The sequence below is a fragment of the Gallinula chloropus genome (assembly GCF_964237585.1).
Source record: "Gallinula chloropus genome assembly, chromosome: 3".
NCBI classification, from domain to species: Eukaryota; Metazoa; Chordata; class Aves; order Gruiformes; family Rallidae; genus Gallinula; species Gallinula chloropus.
This window is the reverse complement of record NC_140087.1, coordinates 76,183,650-76,207,898: the sequence shown is the minus strand read 5'-3', so window position 1 is coordinate 76,207,898 and position 24,249 is coordinate 76,183,650. Positions and strand designations below refer to the sequence as shown.

Sequence of the window (24,249 nt, the reverse complement as noted above, 5' to 3'; positions counted from 1 at the left end):
TTCTAACTACAGTGTAATCTTGACATATGGGAGATCAAAGGAGACCAGAAGAGTCCGTGATCTACTCTGCATGATCATTTCATACAACACCATGGCCACATTCAATCCTTTCCATATTGATATCAGATGATTCTAAAATATATTTGGGACCAACAGAAGTATTTCAGATATCTACTCACCCTCAGCAAGGGTCTACATCTTTGTTAGAAGAAAGCACCTCAGGAGATTCATTACTGTCAAGGGCTGGAGGATTTTGTGACTGACACATGGTATTTTAGCTGAGAACTTAGGTCCTACTAGCTGTGCAATTTTCTCTTACCAAGGAGATGGAAGGTGGTGACCCCATCATCCAGCATGCTTTTTTTTGGGAAGGAAGCTTTTGTCATCCCAAAAGCACAAAAGGAGCAGAATGCATAAAGGAGTTATTAGCTGGGTAGAGGAAGATGTGACAACTTCTATTTATCCCAAGACAGAGGAGGATTAAAGGAACTGCTTTCCTCGAGCACATTTCTAGGCTGAGGAACATCAGACCTGCCATGCTGGTATAATAAACCTTCTGCAGCAGCACCAGGATTTCTCTTTGCAGAAGAGAAATCTTGCATCTCCATAATGTCAAACTGTTTAATTATATCAACCAAATTCCATTCATATTTTTCATACAATAAGGTATCAGTCTGTTCTGTGCCAGAATTAGCATGTTTCCATAACATTCTTTCATCAATTTGGCCTCTTTATGGGAAGAGCAGACTACTGTTGCTCAGTGTGCAGTAACAGACTGTGCTGAGTATTCAAGATGAGGTACTAACAAAGAGCTTATATCATAAAATCCCTTTCCAGAGCTTTTTAATCTATGTTTCTGCTAATACAAAAGAATAACTTAATTGCATGTTTTCAAGGCTTGACCATTTCAGTGATTTATTTCTTTCCCCTCAACTTAGACCTTTAACCTGATCAGTGAGGTAAATGATTGCTGCATTTAGCACAAATTCCCTAGATTAATTTATTGCTCCCGTTGTAATTACCTTAATGTTTGTGTACATTGACTTGTATTCTCACCTGCCTGTCTAGTCCCATAAATTATTCTTTTTTGATTGCACTGCTTTTCATTATTCAAACCCATAAGCAAGACTGGGAATCCTTCCTTTACAGTAATTTTTCTTCAGCTTAAAGATTAACACATTATCTGGTTGCTGAGATTTTTGTTCCCCAAAGAGGAGAACTGCCCACAACTGTCAAAATTCTTATAACATTTTCCAAACATAATTTTAGTAATGAGAAAAAAAACCCCACAAATAAATCTCATGTATATAAGCATAATAAGGAAATATTCAATATTATCAGAATTCTGAATTAGATAACATCAGCCTTCAGAACTTTTATTGTGCCTCAAGGTAGCAGAATATTAAATATCACAACTGTGATAGACATAATGATCCAAAGTCTTTCCAGAGCTCCAGAGTGATCCCCGATGCCCACTTAACTGACAGGATGATCCTCTGATTTTCAGAGGTGCTGGCTACATTCAACTTCCATTGACTTTAGCCACTTTGTGCTTGCTCAGCACTTCGAAAATACCAGATTTCTGAAACCTAGGGTTTTTTTTTTTCACCCTTCCTGGACATGAATAATTCGATTTTTAATTCATTACTGTTTTGTGCATGTACGAGCCACCACTGGCCTTACCCAATCTTTGCACTGCACAGATAAACATATATTAATAAGGAATTCCATACTTGAAAGATGATTATTAGAAGAAACATTATCCTGGGAATGTTTTTTTTAAAGATTATTAAACTCTTCCTGGAAAAATTAATTAGATCCAATACAAAACACTAAAATCAAAGGTATTTTTAACATCAATCTCACTGAAAGTACATCCAACTCTCTAGGCATTGATCCAAATGCAACTAAATCAATAAGAATCTTTCAATTGACTTTCCATTAGGCATTAAGCCCAAGACATATGAAGTATTCAAAAGAGAATAACAAATTCATTTATCTTAAGACTTTGCAATTTTTTTTTCTCAAATGATATGTTCAAACACAGCAGTCTGCTATTCACCCAAGTTTTACTATTTCTGTTCACTTCAGGGAAGATTATTATACTTGCATAAATTAAAATTATCCATACATTATGTCTATGTACAATAGAATCTAACAGCTATTAAAAGCCTGATGCAGAAGAATATTGCATATGTATAACTGCTAGACAGAGGCAGAGGAGCAGGAAATAACAGTCCTTTTAATTTTGCCAATTCTTTTTTTTAAAAAAAAAGTAGGAAAAAATTTGAGAGAGAACTTTTACAGAATTTTCCATTAGGTTAAAGCTGAAAATCAAAACCACTTGCTATCAATATTTTTTTATACAAAAGTCAACATCTCATTTGGAGATTTTAAATATTTTCCTACTTTATATAAATGAAGTCTATCATATGCAAAAAACTGAATAAATAGCTCAGAAAATGTGGAAGCATTAACTTCCTTTGAAACCAGGAGAATTTTTGAACCAAAGCTGACAAAAACTCACAAAAACTTTCAATGATTTTTATGACCATCTTTCTCAAGGAAAAGTTTTCAAATGAAAAATGCCTTTGCCACAATATATATTTTTAATAGAAGTAGTATATAAATACTTGAGACAAAGAGCACAGACTGAATTTATTCATGACCCAAAACCCAATTTTCTGTAAGACACACAATATTTCCTCTCCTATGACTGTTCACCTCAGTCATTAATTGTAACTCTGAAGGCTTCAAAAGACCATTTTGAAAATCTGTGTACAATGCTGATTAATCTGTCATGCCAGTAATACTGCATCTTCAGAGTATTTTAGGTTAATTAAGTGCATTATACTTTGCATACATTGATAATATCTGTCCTTAATCATATTATACGTTTTAGAGAACATCACCACATCATCTAAAACTGTTTTCCATGCTTTCCCATTAATGTATTAACTTTATTATTTTGCATTAAATAAAAAATTATCTACCACATTACACCCTGAGTTTAATTTATTTTTATTTTTACATATTTACTATATCCTAGGCAGGACTGTCAATCTTCTCGTCCCAGAATTATGGGGTGTTTTTCCCAGCTGCCCTCAGAAATGGGTTAGGATGTTTAAATGCTGCCACATCCATCGAATTCATTACTTTAAACCTTAGGATGATCTTGACCACATCACCTACTTCAGTAGACGCTTGATATCTATAACTGAGCTTAATTAGTAATTCCTCATCCTTCCTGAGATAATAAAAATGAGCCCAGTTTAGCTTAAGGAGCTAGGGTCCCCTAGGCTGGGTATCTTTTCTAGAATGACAAAGCTGTAAGATGTAAAATGGTCTGCTGGATTTATTCCCCATACATCCCCCTTTTTGTCCTCAATTTCAAAATAAACTGTAACCATATTAGTTTTGTGCTCCCAAAATACTTTAATGGAGACAAACAAGGAAGACACAGAAACTGCTGATTCTTGCAATCAGGCACAGAAAATGTTACACTTTGGTATAGTTTAAAGTCTTTAACAAAGATAAAAACATGGCATAATTTATACTTAAACCAATTTTTAAAGTGAAGTCCATTGATGGAAATTTATGCTTCGTGTTTTCATTAGTAAAGCAAACATTACTCATGCCACATGGGAAAACGCTTGTTTCCTATGCTACCAGCATTACCAGAAAAAGCTACCTAACAGGATTTCTTAGCTTTTCAAGGCAATATCTTGTTTAACTTCACTTTGGTTTTCACCATAGAAGAGATGGAAACTCAAGGCAGCAACAGCACAGTGCTTGTGAAAGATGATCATACACAGACACACACACACGCGCATGCGTGTGCACACATACTTCTGACTAGTGATGGTGGAGAAGAGGTTGGGAAGAGAACAGAGATAAGAACAGGCTTCACTGACAGAATCACCTATAGGCTTTAGAAGCCAATGAAGAAGCCAAGCATAGAAATGCACGTAGTGATTAGCTGAACAATGTGTGAATAAGGTACCTACTTTTTATGCATGGACATGGATGTGGACCATGCCAAGAAAACAGGAAAAAAAGGATTACATTATTCAATAAATTTTATAACTATATATTGGTAGTTATAAATGACATATATATGTATAGTTATAAAATAATATATAATATATAATTATTCTAAATATATTACCATATGTACAACATATATTTGCATCATATTTATAATCTGTTTTAATTGTTATAATCATATTTATAGTATAGTTATTATTACTATATATTCTCAGAGCCATCGGCTGTTCTTTTATCTATCAACAGAAGGAAGTGGCGGTAGACTTTCAGGCATGAAAAAAACTAGATCTCAAAGGAGAAACAGCACAGGAGACCACTTCCATAATAGAAGTCAAGTGATAGTTACAAAAACTAATTGCTGCATCTCTGGATGATTAAACTATATCAACATCCCTTTCTTGAAGCACAGGGATGCAGATGTATTGTACACACAACCAGTTCTTTATATCTAGGCTGCTACAATGTAAGTGGAGTTTTATAATAATCTATCTTGAAATTTAAAATATTTGCACTGGAACTGTTAAGCATCTGGTGGCAATGCAGATTATACAGTTTTTGAAATGTTTCTCACATTAACAATGGTTATTTGGGGAGGTTAAATGATTACTTTAAATAAATGCGTTCCTAACCTAACACTAAAGCTGTGATTCAGATGATCAAGTAGCAATTTTCCAAATCAGAATTTGTTATGAGCTTGATTTCATTATTAGGTTTACATCGTCTTTAAGTAAACAGAATAATAAAGAGGGCAAGCACACACTGAAGTACCATAATCAAACTTGTAATTTCCTCTTCCATTCCTAGAATGAAGAAGGTTAAGAGCCTGCTACCTCATAGCTCTGTTCTGAAACATCCCGAAGACACCCTCCCCAACATGCCAGCGAGGACTATGATTTAAAATGTTTTCACTCAGAGCTGTAGTTCCACATGGAACTTTCTTTGCCACCATACTGCTTAAAATCTACCTTTATGCATCTGTCTGAAATCTGGGGAGGATCTGAATGTTTCATGTCTCTTGAGTAAAATGGAAACTCCGTAACAATTCTATTCTACTGTAAAACTGCATCCCAGCATAATTCAATCATAGGTATCACAGACTGGTTTAGGTTGGAAGAGATACCCTCCACTAGACCATATTACCCAAAGTTCCATCCAGCCTGGCCTTGAACACTGCCAGGGAGGGGGTACCCACAAATCACGACTGAATTGTTGTTATAATGTTTTAGTTGACAATTGTGCAGGGAAGTTATCCATGCATCTCAATGTAAATAGCCATTTTTTGCTCATGCACATTCATTATGCAAACAGGTAAGCAGGTATATGCAAAAGAACATGCAGAATTAGTCCTTTCTCTCCTTCCAGTTTTTTCCTTCTTCCACTATTCACAGCTTTGGGATATTTCTGGTTATGTAGTAGGTAAGATATTCATAGTGGCATCTCAACATTGGTGCAAGAAGGAAGTTTTGAATGATACAACCCTTCTACTACTTTTATTGCAGCTAGTTTAATGCAGTAGCTGCCAATACTGAAAAACTTTGACCCAATAAACTGTTTTTCAAATATAACATACACATAGGCCTCCCCATTTCTATGTTTTTATTCACTTTTATAACCATGTTGTTTCACAACATCCTGCCATGCTAAAAATAAATCTCAGGTAAAATTCTCAGAATTGCCTACATTTTCACTGACTTTAGTAAGATATATGTTCTCGGGTACCATGAGTGCTTTTGAAAATACTGCCTTTCAACTTTCTTTTGAATACTATCACTAATGAAATAGATTCCGGGAAATTATATCCCAGCAGTTTTCCAAGCCTCAAATAACAGTGATGACCCTTAAAAAAATCATTGCCAGGTTTCTTAGGATTTCAGGTCAATCCTTTAGTGTCTCCACTCTAGAGAGACAGACTAAAGAGAAGCAGCTCTCAGAAGGTCAGACCTTATTCCAGTGAAATTTCTGCACAGTTATCGTGGATTTTGCTCTGAAGCAGAGGAGGTTTCAAGGTTTTGGAAGTCTCTTGCAAAGACAATAGTAGGAGGCCAGGATCACCTCACAGAGCATGATGATAAAAGGCTTTTTGCTGTTTTGCAGGAGTTTCAAAAGACAGGTGAAGTATATTAAGTTGGTAGTATTTCTGACCATAGAAAACTCTCAATTTTTACCAACTGTTGCCATGGCACTGGTATAGGAAAGTTATTTGGAGAAATAAAACAACAAAAAGAAACATTTATGAGCAGGCAATAATTTTTGATCTCCAACTCATAATTAATGAACCTAATGGTTTGTTTTAAAATGGAAAAATCAAGGCCAGACAGATTGTATGAATATTGTGATTTTGACAGACTTCAGGTATAGGAAAACTACAAGAAAAAAAAATCATGAATATGCTAATAAAAAAAGAAAACACTGTTGACCACAGTGGGTCGATGTGGTCTCAGATTGCAAAGAAATGGGCAAATGGTGACTAGGCACCTGATGGTAGATATGGCTTTGGAAAGCAAATTTTTAAGTTTTTTCAGCAACACAATACTTGCCTTGAAAAATGCAGGCTCCCAGCTTTTCTGGCACCTGGGAGAAGTTGGTTTGTTCACATTTTTAAATGAAGATTGTACAATACCAGCCAGACATTTTTTCCCATGAGTTTCAATGTAAGAGAATGATATAAACAACCTCTGAATTTTATTTAAGGCCTTCTTTCTTATTTATTTACTCAAGCCAGTAAATAAATTTAAAAAAAAAAAGTCACCTCGGTCCACAGTGCAAGAGTACCTTTACAGAAATAAGGAGCCTGGAAGATTGAATACTGTAATTCCATCTAATTTTGAAAATGATCACTGCTGAATGTTTTCTGAGGGTAAAAGTGTAATTGGTTATAGATCAATAAGTAATTTCATTCAAAAGGAACTCTTCTGTTCCTGAAAGTAGAGACATTCTTAAATCAAAATCAAACTAATACATTAACAAAGTTGAGACTAATCTAAACAACAAAATTTTATACTGCCCTAGTTATGTTTATCTCAACTGATCATTTATTTATGTTGCCATAAAAATCCAGATGCTTTCAATTTTGATTGCTAGTTATTTGCTTTAAGGCAGCTGAAATTACTTATTTAGACATCCTAGCTTGACAATCTTGCTTTCTGCTTAAGATTTATGGTCACAAAGGAATGGTGAAATCAGAGGATAAATTCTAGTATTAACAATAGACACAGTCAATTGTGATACACTGTAATTCCCTCAGCAGATTGCAGATTAAATCCTCCAGGACTAATGACTCTTCCTCTGACATTGCTAAATCCTGTTTTCGGTAATTAGATTGCAGTAAACTGCTACATCTGTACAGGTATCACGGTATGATTTTTAATTGAGAAGCCATATAAAGTAGCACTGTATAATGTAATAGTAATTTTCAGAATTTCTGAGACCCTCTACTGTATTGCATGCTATAAGCCATTATCATTTAGTTCACTACTGATTCTAAAAAGTTCATTAACAAACTGCCGTATTTACATTAATAGAAAATAAATTTTAAAAACACCCACAAATATAAGAACAATCAGAAGAAATATCATGCATTTATTAATACTACTTACGATATGCAGCTCTAAATAGTCCCCGAGCCCAGTAGAACTGTCCACTCGTACCAACACAGCTTCTTTTTGAACAGTACTAAACCCTATCGCCAGTCTGTCCGCTCGAGTGCTTGGCCGATCGTTAGGAGGCCACGTGTAAGTGATTTGTCCACCACCTTTGCTAAAGATGTATGTTGTTCCCGCTGTAAAACAAAAATGAAAGTAATTAGCTCACTTGCAGCAATGCAAACCCACATGGAAATCACATGCTCTACAAAAATCACAATGTTCTCATATAGGAAATGGATCCACAGCACCAAGCAAGACTATATTTCAACATGAAGGTATCTTTATCTCTGAAGATTTTGCAGCAAGCAAAATATTAGTGCAATCAACATAGAATATAACATAATTGTTTATGCAGTGACTTAAAATACCATAGCTCTGATTCAGAAATGTATACATCTATTCAAGAGAGTTCTTAAGCATATGCTTGAAGAACATGTTTCTGAGATGTGCAGAACAGGAACGAGTTGAACCAAATGCTTCCCAAACTGGGACTATGTGGAGAATTAGTCAAGTAATTCCACTTCTGTCGTGACTGACAAAAAAATGCAGCTCCTTATTTACACTATGAGAATGCTATGCACTGTGTGGTACGTCATCACGCCCAGTGAAGCAAGACGTTAACAAATATATTCAAGTAAGACTTTTACACATCTGAGGTTTATCAGCTTGGGACAGATGGAGATAACAAATGGCAACGTTCTTGTCATGTCAGGACAAAAGATATCAGTCTGCCATCAATGGTTTATTTGCATAATGCTCAATGTATAAGAGTGGATTTTTTTGCACATTATGTCCAGCGTGCACTTACAAAATCTATAATCTGTTTTAAACAAGTGTTGTAATCCGAAACCACTTAGCACTCAGGTGCTTAACTTCATCACCAGCATATTTCCTTTGAACTAAAATAGCAGCATATCCGGAGATTTTCCATTTGAAACTTGTATCCTAACAATAGCATACAGCAGGGAAATTGTGCATGCGCTTGATCTTTCATTTATAGTCCCCACAAGCTGTCCGCTTACTTTCTAGAAAGATGGGTCAAAACTTAAGAGAGATCTGTCAGTGCATTGTAAATACAGATGTCGCGTTTTAATAGCTGTTCTAAGCTGGCAAACTGTGTGGTTACTCTCAATTTTAGTTACTATAATTCAGTGTATTCCACCCAATACTCCCACTACCTACTCCCCATGTCCACATTAAGTGCATAACAGCATAATTGTCATTTTTGCATTTTCTAACAAGCTTGACTAAAAATGCTGTGAGCATATGAAAGGATCTTAAATCCCTTGAACTTGTAGAATTTTAAAACTGAAAACAAGAATGGCTGTGCATTTACACCACTAATGCACCTTCCAGATATCTCAAGATCTTACTCTACTGCTGAGCAACCAGCTGATCAGTGTCAGTTCTGGAGTAAAAAAGTCACCCCGTCTTTTTTAAAAGAAATCCTATGTTTATTTCTAACGTCACTTTTACTTCATGGATTTGTGTATCTACCCACTTATTTTTTCCAATGCCATCAATTTGTAATATTTTCTGTATAGTGCTTAAAAACCTGTAGAGTGCATTTTAGATCAACACACTTGCAGAATTGCACTGTGCTTCCAATAAATCACTTGGCTTTTCCCTTAGTGGCAAAATACCAACCTGCATGTGTTTTAGGAAAAGTTATCAACTCACTTCTACAAACACAATAACAGATCTGGTACCTAAGGTTTTACTTGCACTCCAAGTGAAATCAGGGTTTATTAAGAGTTGTGCAAGAGTAGTGAAGATAGGAGCTGTGCCTTAAAAAATAACTGGTGGCAGACATGGGTAAATAGTGTCTGTTTTAGGACCGTGTATGACAAAAACCTAATTTCCATCTCTTCCACACTTGCTTTCCTCATTTGTGGTACTCCCAAATGCACAATAACCTGCTGCGTGCTATTCAGTAATGCTGGTTGAATCTCCAGTTCTAGTATATCTCAAAGCAAAGATACATGAGACAGGTAATATCACTCTTGATGGTCCCTAAGTTCTCCTTGCTGCTAGGGTTGCCTTCAAATCCTGAGCCAATTGAGAAGTGACAGAGTTTGGACCTTCATACAGTATATATCACATCGGTGTCTGTAGTGAAAGGATTTATTCTGTGTTGATGAAAAGCTGAGGGCTTGATCCAAAGCTCATTAAAAACAGTGACAGCCTTTCTGTTGACTTCATAAAATATTTTGTCAGGTCACAAATGAGGTTCTTATAAGTAACAAAAATGAGAATGCTAAGAAAAAACAACTCCATACACCTCAACGTCATAGATGAAACTTAGAATAGTAGATAAGATTTAAGTGGGAGTGCATAATTCTCCTTTTCTTAGTTATAACAGATGTGTTTACCCAATATAGAAGACAAAGAAAATGCCTGCCAAGCAACAGTGGAGTCATACTGAATAGAATGACCCAGAAGTAAGTCTCCGGATCTGAACAATGAGAGACTCTTTTTTTCTTAGAGTTAATCTTTATCACAGTTTTTTTGCTAAATACTGCCCTTCAGATAAACCAGTGAAGAACAGCAATTCATTCCATACTGCTGCCACATTGAAGCCAAGGCCAGTGTCAGATGGGCTGAATAAATCTAGCTGTAAATCTTAAACTACGTAGAATCAACATCAAAGTTCAAAAACTTATCTTTTCTCTCTGGTAACAAGTGGCTTATGGCTTTTTATGTCCAAGCTTTCCTTTCTTTATAACTGTCCATTTTGTAGCTTTTCGTACTAACTGCATGTCTGGTAACAGGATAATTAATCCATGCTGATGAATACAGATCTGCCTCTGTCTAACTGTACAGGGAGTCACGTTCCTTGAATTTCCTGTATTAATTATGAAAAAAATGGGTCGGAAGCCATTTGAGAATAGGTCCTCTAGTGTTTATATTTCAAGAAAGACAAATATAATAATGTAAAATTTATTACTCTGGGATTGAGCTCAGCTTATAGTAAGACCTCCCATTAACTATTAAAAGCTAGAAACTAAGCAGTTGTTCGAAACCACCCTGATTGCTATCCATTTTGGATCTGTTAAGAAACAACAGAGGAAGCCTAATTCACTTGCTCCAAAAAGGCTTTTATGCTCTCTGACAAACCTTATAACGTGCCTCTGCCTTTCTTTCAGAACACTGTCACTGAAAACCAGTCATCTTCCTTCCCTCTTTTAGCTTATGGCACTCTGTTCTTTGGGGTTTATGGTCTCAAGAGAACTGAAAGCAGAATTAGAATGTCAGGAATAGCAATGCCATCAGCACAGTACTTGCAAGGAGGCAACTTTTGCCATGCCAGTTATATCTCTCAGCACAGAATTTACTGTGTAATTCTTTATGCGTCCGTGCATCTAGACAACGCTTAGGAAAAAATGTCCATACAACTCTGAAATTCTTAACCGTGAAAGCATGGTTCCTATTGTAACAAACTGCCGGTGGTCAAGATACAGTAATGTTTTTTAATGGGCTGGGCCTCTCATGTCCTACTTCTTTGCAAAATTCATCTTTATGAAATAGTGCATTCATTTCAGCACAGCCTGGCAGCAACTCAAGGACATCTGCTTACCTATACAGTATTAAGCAGATAAATATTTTGTTTAGTACCCATTTACTGTATCTATTACTTTGTATGACTGCACAGCTTTTCAATATTTATTGCTCTGAAGTCACATCTGATCTAGTTTAATAGTTTGCTCAAACCAACAACAAATCAACAGCTTTCTACCTTCCTTGCGTTCATCCCAATTTTGTGTTTGAGGTACATTGCACTGAAGGGAAATGTACATAACTCCATTTTTCCCACATAATATTAGTAACTTAACGTTTATTTTCAGAATTCACATCAGGATTCAGATGCTGATTAAGTGAAAACAATGGCTGGACTGAGCTCTAGACCTCAACAAACTATGTTTGCATCACCCACTATAGCTGGAAAACTAAAGACTGAAGCCTGTAAACTTCAATAATGAAAACTATTAGCTGGCTTTTCATGAACAGTAAAGCAATTTTAACTATTATAAAAAATATGAAGGGTAAGCATTGCTGGTTATAATAAGAAGTTACACAGTAATGTAATTTTCTTCCTTTTGTATGTTATCAGTACCTTACTTCATTCTGGGCTAGAACGTGAACCCTCTTATTCCCACTGGTAAGTAATTACGTGCATTGATAAACCTGCAGAATTCAGTGAGACTATTTGTGCAGGGTACTATTAATTACCGTGAGTGAAGAATTTACAACATGAATGTGTGTGTGTGTGTGCATACACATTTGTCCAAACAACTATATGGAGGCATTAATCTCATTGTCTATGTTCAGGGGAGCATATAAATCTTGACTAATACTTCTTTTTCACATTTTCATCTATGTATTTTCATCCTGCCCAACCAGAAATTCCAGAAAAGTACACAAAACTCCATACAGAGGTTTGCACAGACTTTTTAAGGTAAGTAAAGAAAGAAATGTTTCAAGTCTGAAATTTAAATACGATATGCCAGGGCCAGAGGAGAGGGTAGTCTGAAATAATCAGTTTGTTGGATTACAAGCCAACTTGTCCGTGTGTTTCTCCTTAGTGTGATGTTATTAATTATTTATATAGAACAGTGAATATATGCCACAGGGTTGAGGTGAGGAGGGAATGGTCATTAGGGTTAACAGAGGAAGAAGATGAGAATAGCTGCTGGAAAAAGTATTTCAGAGTAAAGATCAGATTTGGTTGAACACTTCCTGAAGGCATCCTCGTACATCCCCCCCCAGTAATCGGGGTAGGAGCCGGAATATGGATTGTAACTGCTTTGCTGCTACAATGAGATACGGCTTCTCAAACTATGCTCTATTTAACAGCAGAAGGAGAAGAATAGGGAAGGGGAAGATTTTCTAATGGATCATTGTTTGTAGTTCTCCAAAAAGCTTGAAGCCATGGGTATAAGAATGGAGAAATCTCTCATTTTCTGGACAGCTTCCTCTTAACTTGTGGATAATAGGATCTGGGAGTATACTTATGATATTCCTTTGACCACATTCAGCTTGGTAAACCTTAAAAGGCCATAGTTTTCATGGAAACTGAGTGCTACTCAAAAAAAATTCTACTTAAGTCCTTAAACCAATCTGACGGCATGCTTGAACTATGACTGTTGGTAGCAGTCTTGTTTTGCCAGCACATCTCTCAACTGCAAGACCACAAATAGCATAGCATACTTCCTTAATAATTCCACTACTTCATTCATTGATCTCCTACTCTACCAGAGTAACAGAAGAAGACTCACTGACCAGCCCAGCAATGACAATGTTTTGTTATTAACATCTTCATTAACGATACCATCCTGCCACTTCAGGTAAAGATGCTGATGAAAATAAAGAGAACAGAAAATGTCTATCTGTCTACTGTCAGCCTTCTGTGGCACCCGCCCCTCACTATGCTAAGCTCTAAAATAGAGTTTTTCTGTAGGAAAGACTGAAGCCACATCATGTTTACAGTGGCTGGTGCTAGCTGAATCTCTGAACTTCCAACACTGTCTGTGATACTACTGAGGCAGTTGCACTCTCTGCTTTCATTAATACAATGTTGATTGTAATCTAGAACTGGAGTCTATTTCATAGCGTGGGAGATATCTTAAAAGTTACAGTTAAGAAGCTAGTTTCACCCAGACAATAACTAGATAATTATGACCTCAGCCAGCTCAATCACCATATGAAGCATTTCATTAAAATAAGCCAACAGAGCAATAACCCCAGTGTATAACCCCTAATGAGTTCATCAGATGACTGTGCAACAGAAGAACCTTCATCTTACTGTGGCTGTCTGCTGCCTGTTTCAGTTAATCTGTCAACCAGTCAATGCCAGGATTTAACAGGCAGAGATAAGACACAGCCTTCCAGGTTCATTGATAAACAGAAACCATGTGACCTAGCCACTATTAATTCAAACACAGTTTTACGTTATATCACAGAACTTCTCAAACCACTACAGAGACCCTGATTTGCTTATCAGCCTACGAGGCTTTTCATCAGACTACGTCCAAGTTTTCACAGAAATCTATAAAACAGTACTGTGCATGGTTTATTATACTCAGCCATTTCCAAGAGCTGTCTCCAGGTAAAGGTCTAGGTAATAACAGAACAACAGAGTCTCAAGTCAAGCTGAGCATCCTGGCCTTTGCAATGGCATTTATTGCCGTTTCAAGGCAGTTACACAGAAGCACTTTTTCCCCCTCAGACTGTAAGAGTTGCATAGGTACCTTAATCAGCTCAGCACCACGCTGCCTCTCCATGCACACAACACATGTACATGTGCACAAAACAAAATCAAACAAAAGAAGAAAACAGTACCATGACCTTGTAGGTGGCACAGTAGCAGTCTCAGCTGTCTAAAATGATCCCTAGGGTCTCCCCATGATTTGACTTTATGGCAACAGACTCTGGACTAAAAGGAGATGCTCAACCTGACACTGGTCAGTGGCTTGACTGACAAATGTGCAACTCCACCATTGGCTTCAGCTACTTGGACTGAAGTATGGACTGATTACAGTTAATTCACGGCATTTGCTGAGAACTCAGTGGAATGCTTCTCTGTGAAGTAGGTCACATCATATCTCTCCCAGTAATGCAAGAAAGAAATGCCTTTTCCATGAGGGGAGATTGCCAAACTTATTTAAGAACTTTTAAATGTTAAGGATGCTATACAAATATAAACCCTCCTTATTTCTGTCATTTTGCTTTATATCTCATCATTTATATTTTACACTGCATGCCATATTAAAGTGGGGGAAAAAATACTCCATTCCAGTTCCAGTTGCCCTTGTAATTTTAATTCCCTAGTTTCAAATGTGAAGTCTTATTTTTAGCAAGTTTCTCAGTGGAGGAGAGCCTTCTGGAGCTACACAACCAATAACTTTTCAATCTGAAAGTCAAGCTCAGCCAAATTTGAAATAGGGGTAGGCAGAAATTTAAAACAAAATATACTCTTAGCAGTATGATGAAAATCAATGACTGTGTAAAAGAGAAATATGCAGAGCTCGACCATTATACTTTTTGCTTGGCAATAGCCTGTTGAGCTCTTGGTAGTTGTAGACTAGTGGGCCAGTCAATATACTCAGTGTTCCAGACAACGGTGCAGTACATTTTAAGTGTCATCAAGAGCTCTGGGATGAAAAAGGAACAGAAACTATTGGGTGCTTGCAGTAAAAGAGAGTGACTTTTGGAAAACAAGGTACCATTCCATAAAATATCAGGATTCATTATTTTGGCTGCTTCTGGAACAAAATGATCGTATTTCAAGCCAAAATATATCATATTTATCTACAATGAGGGTATCTAGCTCTATTCATTTCAATAGGATCACTAAGGGACAAACAACTAAAATTTGTGAGTAATGATGGCTCAACAGATGTGCATGCCTATAAAAGACAACTGTTACGCAGTTCAGCATCAGTATTACAAGTTAGCATCGTTCTTATGATCGTACACGTTACAGAAGGTTAAAATAAAAGTTTCAAAGAATTTAAAGGATTCTCCAACTGGAATGATTCTAATGTCTTCACTCAAATCAAGTAGCATCTTATATCTCGAATGACCCCATTGATGTAGATTAGAACACTTAACTAGAGTAAAGTACTACTCAGTTTGAGTAGGCACATCAAACTAAGAGCTTTCAATTGTGTTTAAAATGAATACAATTTTGAGAAGGACCTTAGCTAAGCAAGAGCTATCTGAAAGGACTCATAGGAGAATTCAGAAATTAGAGTATGTGTTCATCTGACTAACAAAATATGAAATGATTTACTGAATACCAAAAGACTTGATGGTGTTCAGACACTAATTCTGTAAAATTCTTGTGATTATACTTGAAATGTCCCCAGTAAAAAAGTGTTGGAGTTTGTTGATCTCATTATTATGTTCATTTATATAAAAATTATGATTTATTTTATGAAAGGGTACAGTCTTTCTCAGGCAAATCTGACACAGATTAGTAAAAGAAAATTATTGTTCTACAGGATCTCTCAGTTTAAAAATTTTACCATCTGCCTATTACCTATCACTTTTCCAGTATGGATGGCTGCTCAAAATTAATTTAGAACATTTCCCTATGAAATGTAAGCCAAGTAATTCCCCATTATTGCTTTGCACCTTTATGTAATGTAGAAGGTTAGAAAATGATATATTTCTGAAATCAAAGCCTGCTTTAAATGTCATACTGCAGTCAACATGAAACATTTTAATCCATTATAACTCTATTAAAGGTAACAAGGATACAACGTGTCTGCTTCTGAAAGCTTGCCAAAAAGTCAGATGGAAATTAAAAGTCAAACATCTATAAATAAGGGAAGGTTTTATTCCTCCTACAACCTTGTCAACGTATAGTTAAAGATAAATTTCTTGAACAGTGTCTAGAGAACAGGAAATTGCATTGTCGGGAAACATGTATGAGAAAGCAAAGAGATGAACACATATAATGCAAAGGCATTATCAGGCTGAAGTTAGTAAACTTAAGACAATAAGTAAACTTAAGACAATTAGTAAACTTGAAGACAATAGGAATGTTTGTGTTCCTCACACTCCTTACATTAGGAAATCTCAAGGTCCTATACTTCAATTTAACCACTGTTACATTAAATTCCATTAAAATAAATGGACCCCATGTGCACTGATTTGCTTCTTAGGGCTTATTATTAGTTGTGCCAACACACAAAAAGACTGCTGTTAATGGGCTGGTTAGTTGAAGGGATTTGTAACAGGATGCAAAAATTAGGACATTAGCTCAAATACTATGCAGGTCGATAGAGACCAAATGTTGTTACCATCTGTTGGTGGCCTATGTGAAATCATTCAGTGGTTCCAGCCCAGGGACTTTACAAACTCAATGGATACCTGGCAAAAGTTAGAAATTCTGTAAGCCGAGTGACTTGAGCTGTTGGAGTTTCCAAGCTTGCTGACTCAACTGGAAGGCCTCTAAGTTGAAGACAAACTGCTTATACACCAGGATCTGAAACATCTCCCACTGAAGTGGCTCTGCACATATGTGCATACAAGCCAAAAAACAGTAGAAGAAAAAACAACATTATTTTTTCTCTTTATAGGTCCAGCATAGTAATTATTTAAATTCATTATTTTATGCAAAACAGAGTGCCTTAAGTTATGTTTTTATTCTAGCACCTAGAGCGGTATCCTGATTCTCGGAAGTCTTGCAGAATTTCTGGCAACCTTTACAAATCAAAACCCTGTGCTTTAAATGAAGATACAAACATTTGGAATAGCTGGCCTTGAGTCATGTAATCATGTTAAAATGGACAGAAGTTTGGCTGCAAATGTCTAGTATGCTTCTAGGCTAAAGTCTTTATATCTTATTGGCTTCCTTACTAACATAATACTCCAGCTATCTAATCTCGCATTAACTTAGTTATTTGTAAGTGACATTTATATTCCCTTCCTTGCTAAATTGTGCATCTCCGAAATTACTCTTGAAAAATCCTAAAATACTTAGAGAGCTCTCAAAAGTAGTACAAATTATCTCAGAAGAATGTGTAACATGCTGAAAATAAAAGCACTGCTAACTGCAAGATTGTAAATTCACTGACACATGACACAAGCAGAGGAAGGGTGTCAGATGCTGGACTAAGATAAAATGCTACTATTACTTGCAGCAGAAAGATGGTACTGGCAACATTGCAACTTCCAGTTTGTTGAGATGGAGCCTCATCTAAAAATTGCAAGTTGTGTTATGGACAATGTGCAATGAAGTTTAATGTTGCTTGTTTGTAAAAGTAGTGAAGAGTAAGAAGTTCTGTGGCATGCACGCTATCCTACTAATTACCCAGTTACTAATAGTGGGCAGATGAAAGAGTGCTGTGATAGCACTTCTGAACATTTTCAAGTAGACATATATGGGCTATAGCTGAAGAGAAATTGAAAGAGCATAGTTTCTGAGAGATCTTACATCCTGCAATGCAAAAATAGCAACCATTCTAACAGAAATGAAATGAAATGAAAGATATTAAATCTTTGGAAAAACACAGAGCTTAAGCCTCCCTGAAGCACATGAATTCACCACTGAAGCAGCTGTTCGGTTGCTAGAGGCATCTCAGAGGCAAACCTGGCAAAGGGAAGGACTGATGAGCAGGCTATGTATTAACTGCAGCCTTGTAGAATTGTATTATCTTTCTAACTCCAAGCATGAGCAAGTCAAAAAATTCATTATATTTCTTTTCATTTCATACACAGAGTAATAACAGGTTTTAAAAATGCTCAAACTTTAAAACCAAAGCTAGTTTTTGCCAATATCACCTGTACTCATCTCAGAAAAATATCAGGTAGAAAAAGAATACAATGTAAAAATATCTGGTTCGTTGGCTGAAGGGAAGCCCAAAAAAAGAACCAGCAAGCAGCTACAAATACTCCATCTGGAAAGATTTCTTAGCATTATCCCAAGGACTGATTTGGGGACATCAATGTTTATTTATGTTATCAAATTTGTACATGAAAAATATAGTGTTTAATAGGGGTACACAGATCCAGTTGTATTTGAATCTTTAAAGTTATCAAACCATTACGATAACAGCTAACAGGGGCCGGCCAGGTTTGGCCAATTCACTTCCTTCCTACTTCTTTCTGTTCTTCTACATAATAGATTTCCAATTGTGGTCTGGCACAAAAACGCTACATGCCTTGTCATTATGATAATTGCTATCATTCTTCTTTGGAAAGTCCTTATGCTGTTGTTTGTAAGCAACAATTCACTGCCAGCTTCAGAGGATAAAGAGCTGCAGTGAAAAATACCCATCTTATGCTTTTTACTGTTTTACATAGTTGAGTAATTAGGGAACATGTTTTAACCACTGGATTCCACAGCAGTGTTTGGAGAGAGCCTGATAAACCAGTTTTGGGGCATAAGCTCATAATTCATCTCATAAAATCACAGAATGGCAAGGGGGGACCTCTGGAGATCATCTATTTCAACTTTTCTGCTAAAGCAGGATCACCTAGAACTTGTTGAACAGGATCATGTCCAGGCAGGTCTTGAATATCTCCAGAGAAGGAGACTCCAAAACCTCTCTGGGCAGCCTGTGCCTCTGATCTATCACCTTGTGAGTAAAGACTTTCTGAGGTCTAGTTCGTGCCTGTTGCCCCTTGTCCTGTTGTTGGGCACAAAAAAAAAAAAAAAGAGTCTGGCCTCATCCTGGACACCCATGCTTTAAATATTTATAAGCATTGATGAGATCCTCTCTCGGTCTTTTGTCCAGGCTAAACAGACCCAGCTCTCTCAGCCTTTCCTCAAAGGAGAGATGATCCTGTCACCTAATCATCCTTGAGGCCCCCCACTGGACTTTCTCCAGCAGTTCCCTGTCTTTCTTGAACTGGGGAGCCCAGAAACGGACACAGTCCTCCAGCTGTGGCCTCACCAGGGCAGAGCGGAGGGGGTGGATAATCTCCCTTGACCTTCCTGTCACGCTTCTCTTAATGAACCCCTGAATACCATGAGGGCACACTACTGTCTCCTGGAGAGCTTGTCATCCACCAGGCCTCCCAGGTCCCTCTCTGCAGAGCTGCTTTCAGCAGGTCAACTCCTAACCTGTACTGGTTCCTGGGATTATTCCTCCCTAGGTGCAGGACCCTACACTTGCACTTGCTGATTTTCATTTGGTTCCTCTCTGCCCAACTCTCCAGCCTGTCCAGGACCCACTTAATGGCAGTGCAGCCTTCTGGTGTGTCAGCCTCTTCTCTTGGTTTTCTACCAGGAAACTTGCTGATGGTACACTCCGTCCCCTCATTTCAATGGTGACTAGCTCACAAGGGTCAACTCCAACAGTTCATATGCCAGTACTATTAGGTATGACTTAGTTCACATATGTCTGCAAGAAAGATGAGCAGCTTATCACTCTCTGAAGAGTACCCCAGTCTAATTAGAGCAGTGATTTTGTGCAAGCTTTTCACTTCCAAAGGTCCGACTGGAGGAAATTATGATGGCTTTTATTTTCCTGATTAGTCTTCAATAGTTTGGGAAGACTTACTTTAATAGAGCACTTTATAGTAACATACACAGGAACCCCTTAAAAACTGTAATACCATTGAATGTGGAAAATTACTCGGTGCAGAAATGAGCTCAGAGATAACCCATTTTTCAGTGGGCATTCATCTAAGTTTGCAAAAAACCCCACAAAAGACAAACTAAATCAGAACATTTCCCAAGAAAGGGGGGGGGGGGGGGGAAGACTCATATACACCAAAAAACATTCTTGTAGAATTAGCTAAGGAATACTAACTTGAAGGTTTTGAAGACAACTACAGCATTTTTCAGATTGACATAAACCATGTTTCTAGAAATGTTTCTGCATCTCACACAAAAACTATATCTATTAAAGATACCTAAATATTAAAAAAAGTGATTGCATATTATTTGACTCGAAATTGTTAAATTAAATTTTACAAGTCATAAGGGAAAGAAGGTACTCTGTCTGTCTTATAAATGTTCATCTAATGAACATCAATCAGAAATTAAGATTCATTATTTAAATCTAGAAGAGTTTGTTCATATCCTGTTTAGTTCTCAAAGGACACTACATACTCCTTGCTCACATGTGCAGGAGTCTCAATACAATAGCTATTCAATGAGAGGCTTGCTTTGAGATGATTTTGCTAGCATTTGTAATAACAATGCAACCTAAACACTGCAGTTAAGCAAGAGAGTAGTATTTTTGGAATACCCTGCTGTTCTAAAGTGCATTGTGAATATTAACATATTCCAGTAAATTAGTCTGCACTCATTATCATAAGCAATTACTTACTGTTTAGATGCTGCTGATATTAAATTGGCAAGCAATTTACAAGAATTAATACATAGCATAAAAACCTTTTCAACATTCTAACAGTAGGAAAGACAAATGTTTCTATTAACACAGTTCCTTATATAGTTATGTCTCTCTGTATATAAAAATTCTGTGCATAAAATATTTCTGTATATAACAATTGTCTTCTTATCTGATATCTGTTCTCCAGCAGCAAGTGAATAACTACCTGAGGCTGCATGACAAACTCTTTATAAAGTTTGTTTTGATGCTGTGGAGTAAATCATAAATACCTCAGGCCAAATGTGACAGTAACATCTCATTCATGCTGAAACAGAAAATGTTTTCATGCTCATTTTTGAAAATAATAGTTTAGAAAATATATCAGTATGAAATTCAGTTCTTTGCTCTCAAAGCTATTACTCATTCCTGGTATAACACTGTCAGATGGGAAGGGTAAATCAACACCCTTGTCCTCAAGATACAGGCAGGAACAGAACAAGGTATGGAGAACCTGTCCTGCTTTCGGCAAGAACAACCTGAGCCTATTTCTCTTCAGTCCAAGCAAGCAGTAATCTTAAATGAAATCGTCAAAGTCACCTTAAAATAAAAACCAAGTGAGAAAATAACCAGGCCTCCTTTTCTGAAACACACTTATTGAATTCTACAGAGCCATCCCTAAAGGTGTTCTGCTTAGCCACAGAAAAGATGCCGATCTTACAGCATGAGCCAAAGATAACCCAAAAAGCTTTGTGTGGAGTCTAAAATAAGGGGAACAATTTGCTTTGTTACTTAGTCTACATCGTGGTCCCAAGTTTCAAGTGAATTAAGTCCCAGCTGAGAAACACACCACATCTTTTTAGCTTACACCACACCGTCCCTCATGTTGCTCCACACAAGAGGGGAGTCAGTAGCAGAGACATCCCGGAGCACATCCAAGGAAGGAGGTCAAATACAGGAATTTGGAATAGGCTCTTGCTTTACCTGAGCCAGCCTGTACAGCTGAGGACCAAAGAACTTGTCCTCTCTTTGGCAGGGGGGTTGGACCCAATGATCTCTCAAAGCCCCTTCCAACCCCTATGATTCTGTGATTCTCTGATCTGTCAACAAGTACTTCAAAGGTGTCCCTCTGGATACAGGACTGACACAGTAATCCTTATGCTCCAAATGAGCACAAAAACCTTGGTACACCTAAATGGAATTTTAGACTCATGCTTCAGTTAATAATACACTCACAGATTCTGATCTGGGGGGATTAAACATCTATTTGAATTGCGACCTGCTGGTTGAGGGTATGTGGCTGTAAACTATTTGCCTACCTACCTGTTTATACAAAACTGCCTTTAATGCAATGGTGAACCTTAATGGGGACCTTGGGAATCCAGTATGCCATAAACAAACCGCAGTAGTTTAAATAATTCCCAGAATACATTTCTAAAAATATAACTTGTGATCTCAGGTCTCAACCTTTCAAGCTATGTTTCAGTCTGGAACCAATTACTATAACCATCTTATCTCATAAAATACACAAGCCTGTAATAAAACACTAATGCACCCTTAATTCTTGGAGCATAATGGTCCCTGTCTGCCATGCACGATTATGCATTCTATCATATATTATCGGGTTGAAAATGCCTTCGGTAAAAATAGACATAATTTTTTAAAAATCATTTAATCAGTTGTTAAGCATATTTTACCCTATTCAAAGCTGAAACACTTCCTGCACCTTTTTTGTTACTACCTTTAAAGATTTCTAAATTTCTGATTTTTTTTTTTTAAATCAAACTTTACAATTAGCCTCATGAAGTTAAACTGCATGAATTTTGGAGCTAAAATTGATGCGTGCCTTGGTCTCTGAAACAAACTAATGAAGTTCTCATCTGATGAGCAAACCCCATGTTTTATTTGTATTGACCTTGAATCGAAAAAACATTCAGCAACTGTTTGTAATGAGCGTGCTTCAGATATAGTGATATGCTCAGAGCAGGGCACTGCGTCTTTCCCCTTTCACCGATTCTTTACCATCCCCTTCTTCTAATCCTAATCTGCAAGAGTTCTGACAAATTGTTTGGTTTCTAACAATGTGGCAGAAAATGCAAGCAGCTCTCAGAGCCACAGGCCATGTCTCCAAATAATTCTCCCTTGTCTGCTTGAGGAAAAAAAATACATGACCTTACAGCTGATGTTCAATATCAGTGTCCTGAAGCTAGTAACTACTTGCACACTAAAAGAGAAGGAATGGAAGTTTCAAATTACCTTTTGATGAATAAAATATGATGTATAAGAGCATACAAGGAAGAAGAAAAAATTACAAATCCCAAAAGAGAAATTTCTATGTATTTTGGATAAATTCAGATTCACCTACATCTGGAACCTTGTCTATACATGAAATTTAGCCATAGGATTGTTAAACCAGAACTATAATTGAAAAAAAACCCAAACCCAGAGAACCATAAGACTATTGTCTTAAACAGTTATTGCTATTAATTCCTGTTAAACCCCACTGATGTCTGCAGACACAAACTTGACTTATCAATATCTGCATTATACAGATTCTTAGCAGTGATGAGTCTTCCCTAATAACTCATAATCTTACAATCTCAAAAACTGAGGGAATCTGAACTTTCATTTAAAAAGTAGATTTCTAGACCTAACAGCCAAAAGGAAAATTTCTAAATGTGATCCCAAAACACCCTAATGGCCCTTTAAAAAATAAGGAAGAACATATTTGAAAATGCAAATGAGGCATTTTTATGTTTCATAACAGTTTGCTTTTCAACATCTCACAAACAAGAACAGTTATCCTCACCATTTCCAGCACAGAAATAACAGTACAATCAATAGCCTGACCAGATTCTCTGATGTTGGGAGCCAATGCCTTTTATGTCTTAGGATTTTGTACCTGACCCTCAAAGTCTACAGAAGAGCAGTTCCATGCACAGATCAGGTGTGGGTTTAAGGGAAAGCAGAGGGTTTACACACACCATGAATAAGGGAAAGGATACCAAACAAAGCTCTGGAATAGAATCACACCGCATGTCTTCAACAGTAATGTCAAAAAAACTTGGAAAACAGTTGCAAGAGGGCATGAAATTTATTTTACTTCCCAAGACAAGACAACCAAGGAAGAAAATGTGATGAAGAAATTCAAGCTACTCTGTGAGCTTCTTTAGACTTATGCAATTGTGTAGTGCATCTTAAAAAGATGTTGGACCTAAAGAACCAATCTTTCCCTAAGTGTGCTGGTGGGTAGAAAAGTCTGCTATTGTAACATTTTAGCTCATTCTGATAAACTTGACATAATTGTGAAGCATAACCAAATCACAAGCAAATCCTCTGAATGAATGCCAAACAAGCCTGGATCCCTCAAAGTCCAGGCTATGTCATCCCAGTTGTATAAATCATTTCTTTCCTAGGGTAGTGTTAGTGTCCAGGAGAGTTTGTGGTACAAGGCTTCAAGAAGTTGATGCAACTGAAATGATGCCTATTCCTTCTCTGGAGTAGCACAGATGGCCCTACCTGAGACCTATGGCTTACACTGCCATGAGACTGAACCCACAGCCCCAAAGAGCACTCTTCTCCTAGCACCCATGTCAGGGCACACTTCAATATTTTGTGGATGTTTCAACTGCTCAAGGGATTAAACACACTGTATAAGATATAAATTATACAGGAAGAGTGAAAGTCACAAAACTGCAGATAAACAGAATCCACAAGGTACTGTAGTAATCCAAACACAACCGATTGTCAGGTTCTACAAAACACCACCT

General features: G+C 36.9%; 1 protein-coding gene across 21 annotated transcripts in view; it reads right to left on the bottom strand.

Moving 5' to 3' along the window:
* Positions 1 to 24,249, bottom strand: part of NRXN1 (neurexin 1) — a gene marked incomplete at its 5' end in the record, with an annotated part of 727,448 nt that overhangs the window by 219,389 nt on the left and 483,810 nt on the right. For all 21 annotated transcript variants that reach the window (XM_084260960.1, XM_084260962.1, XM_084260959.1 and 18 more), the window contains one exon: positions 7,644 to 7,825. In XM_084260960.1, coding sequence (XP_084117086.1) covers positions 7,644 to 7,825 — 182 coding nt within the window. The remainder of the gene's footprint in view (positions 1 to 7,643; positions 7,826 to 24,249) is intronic.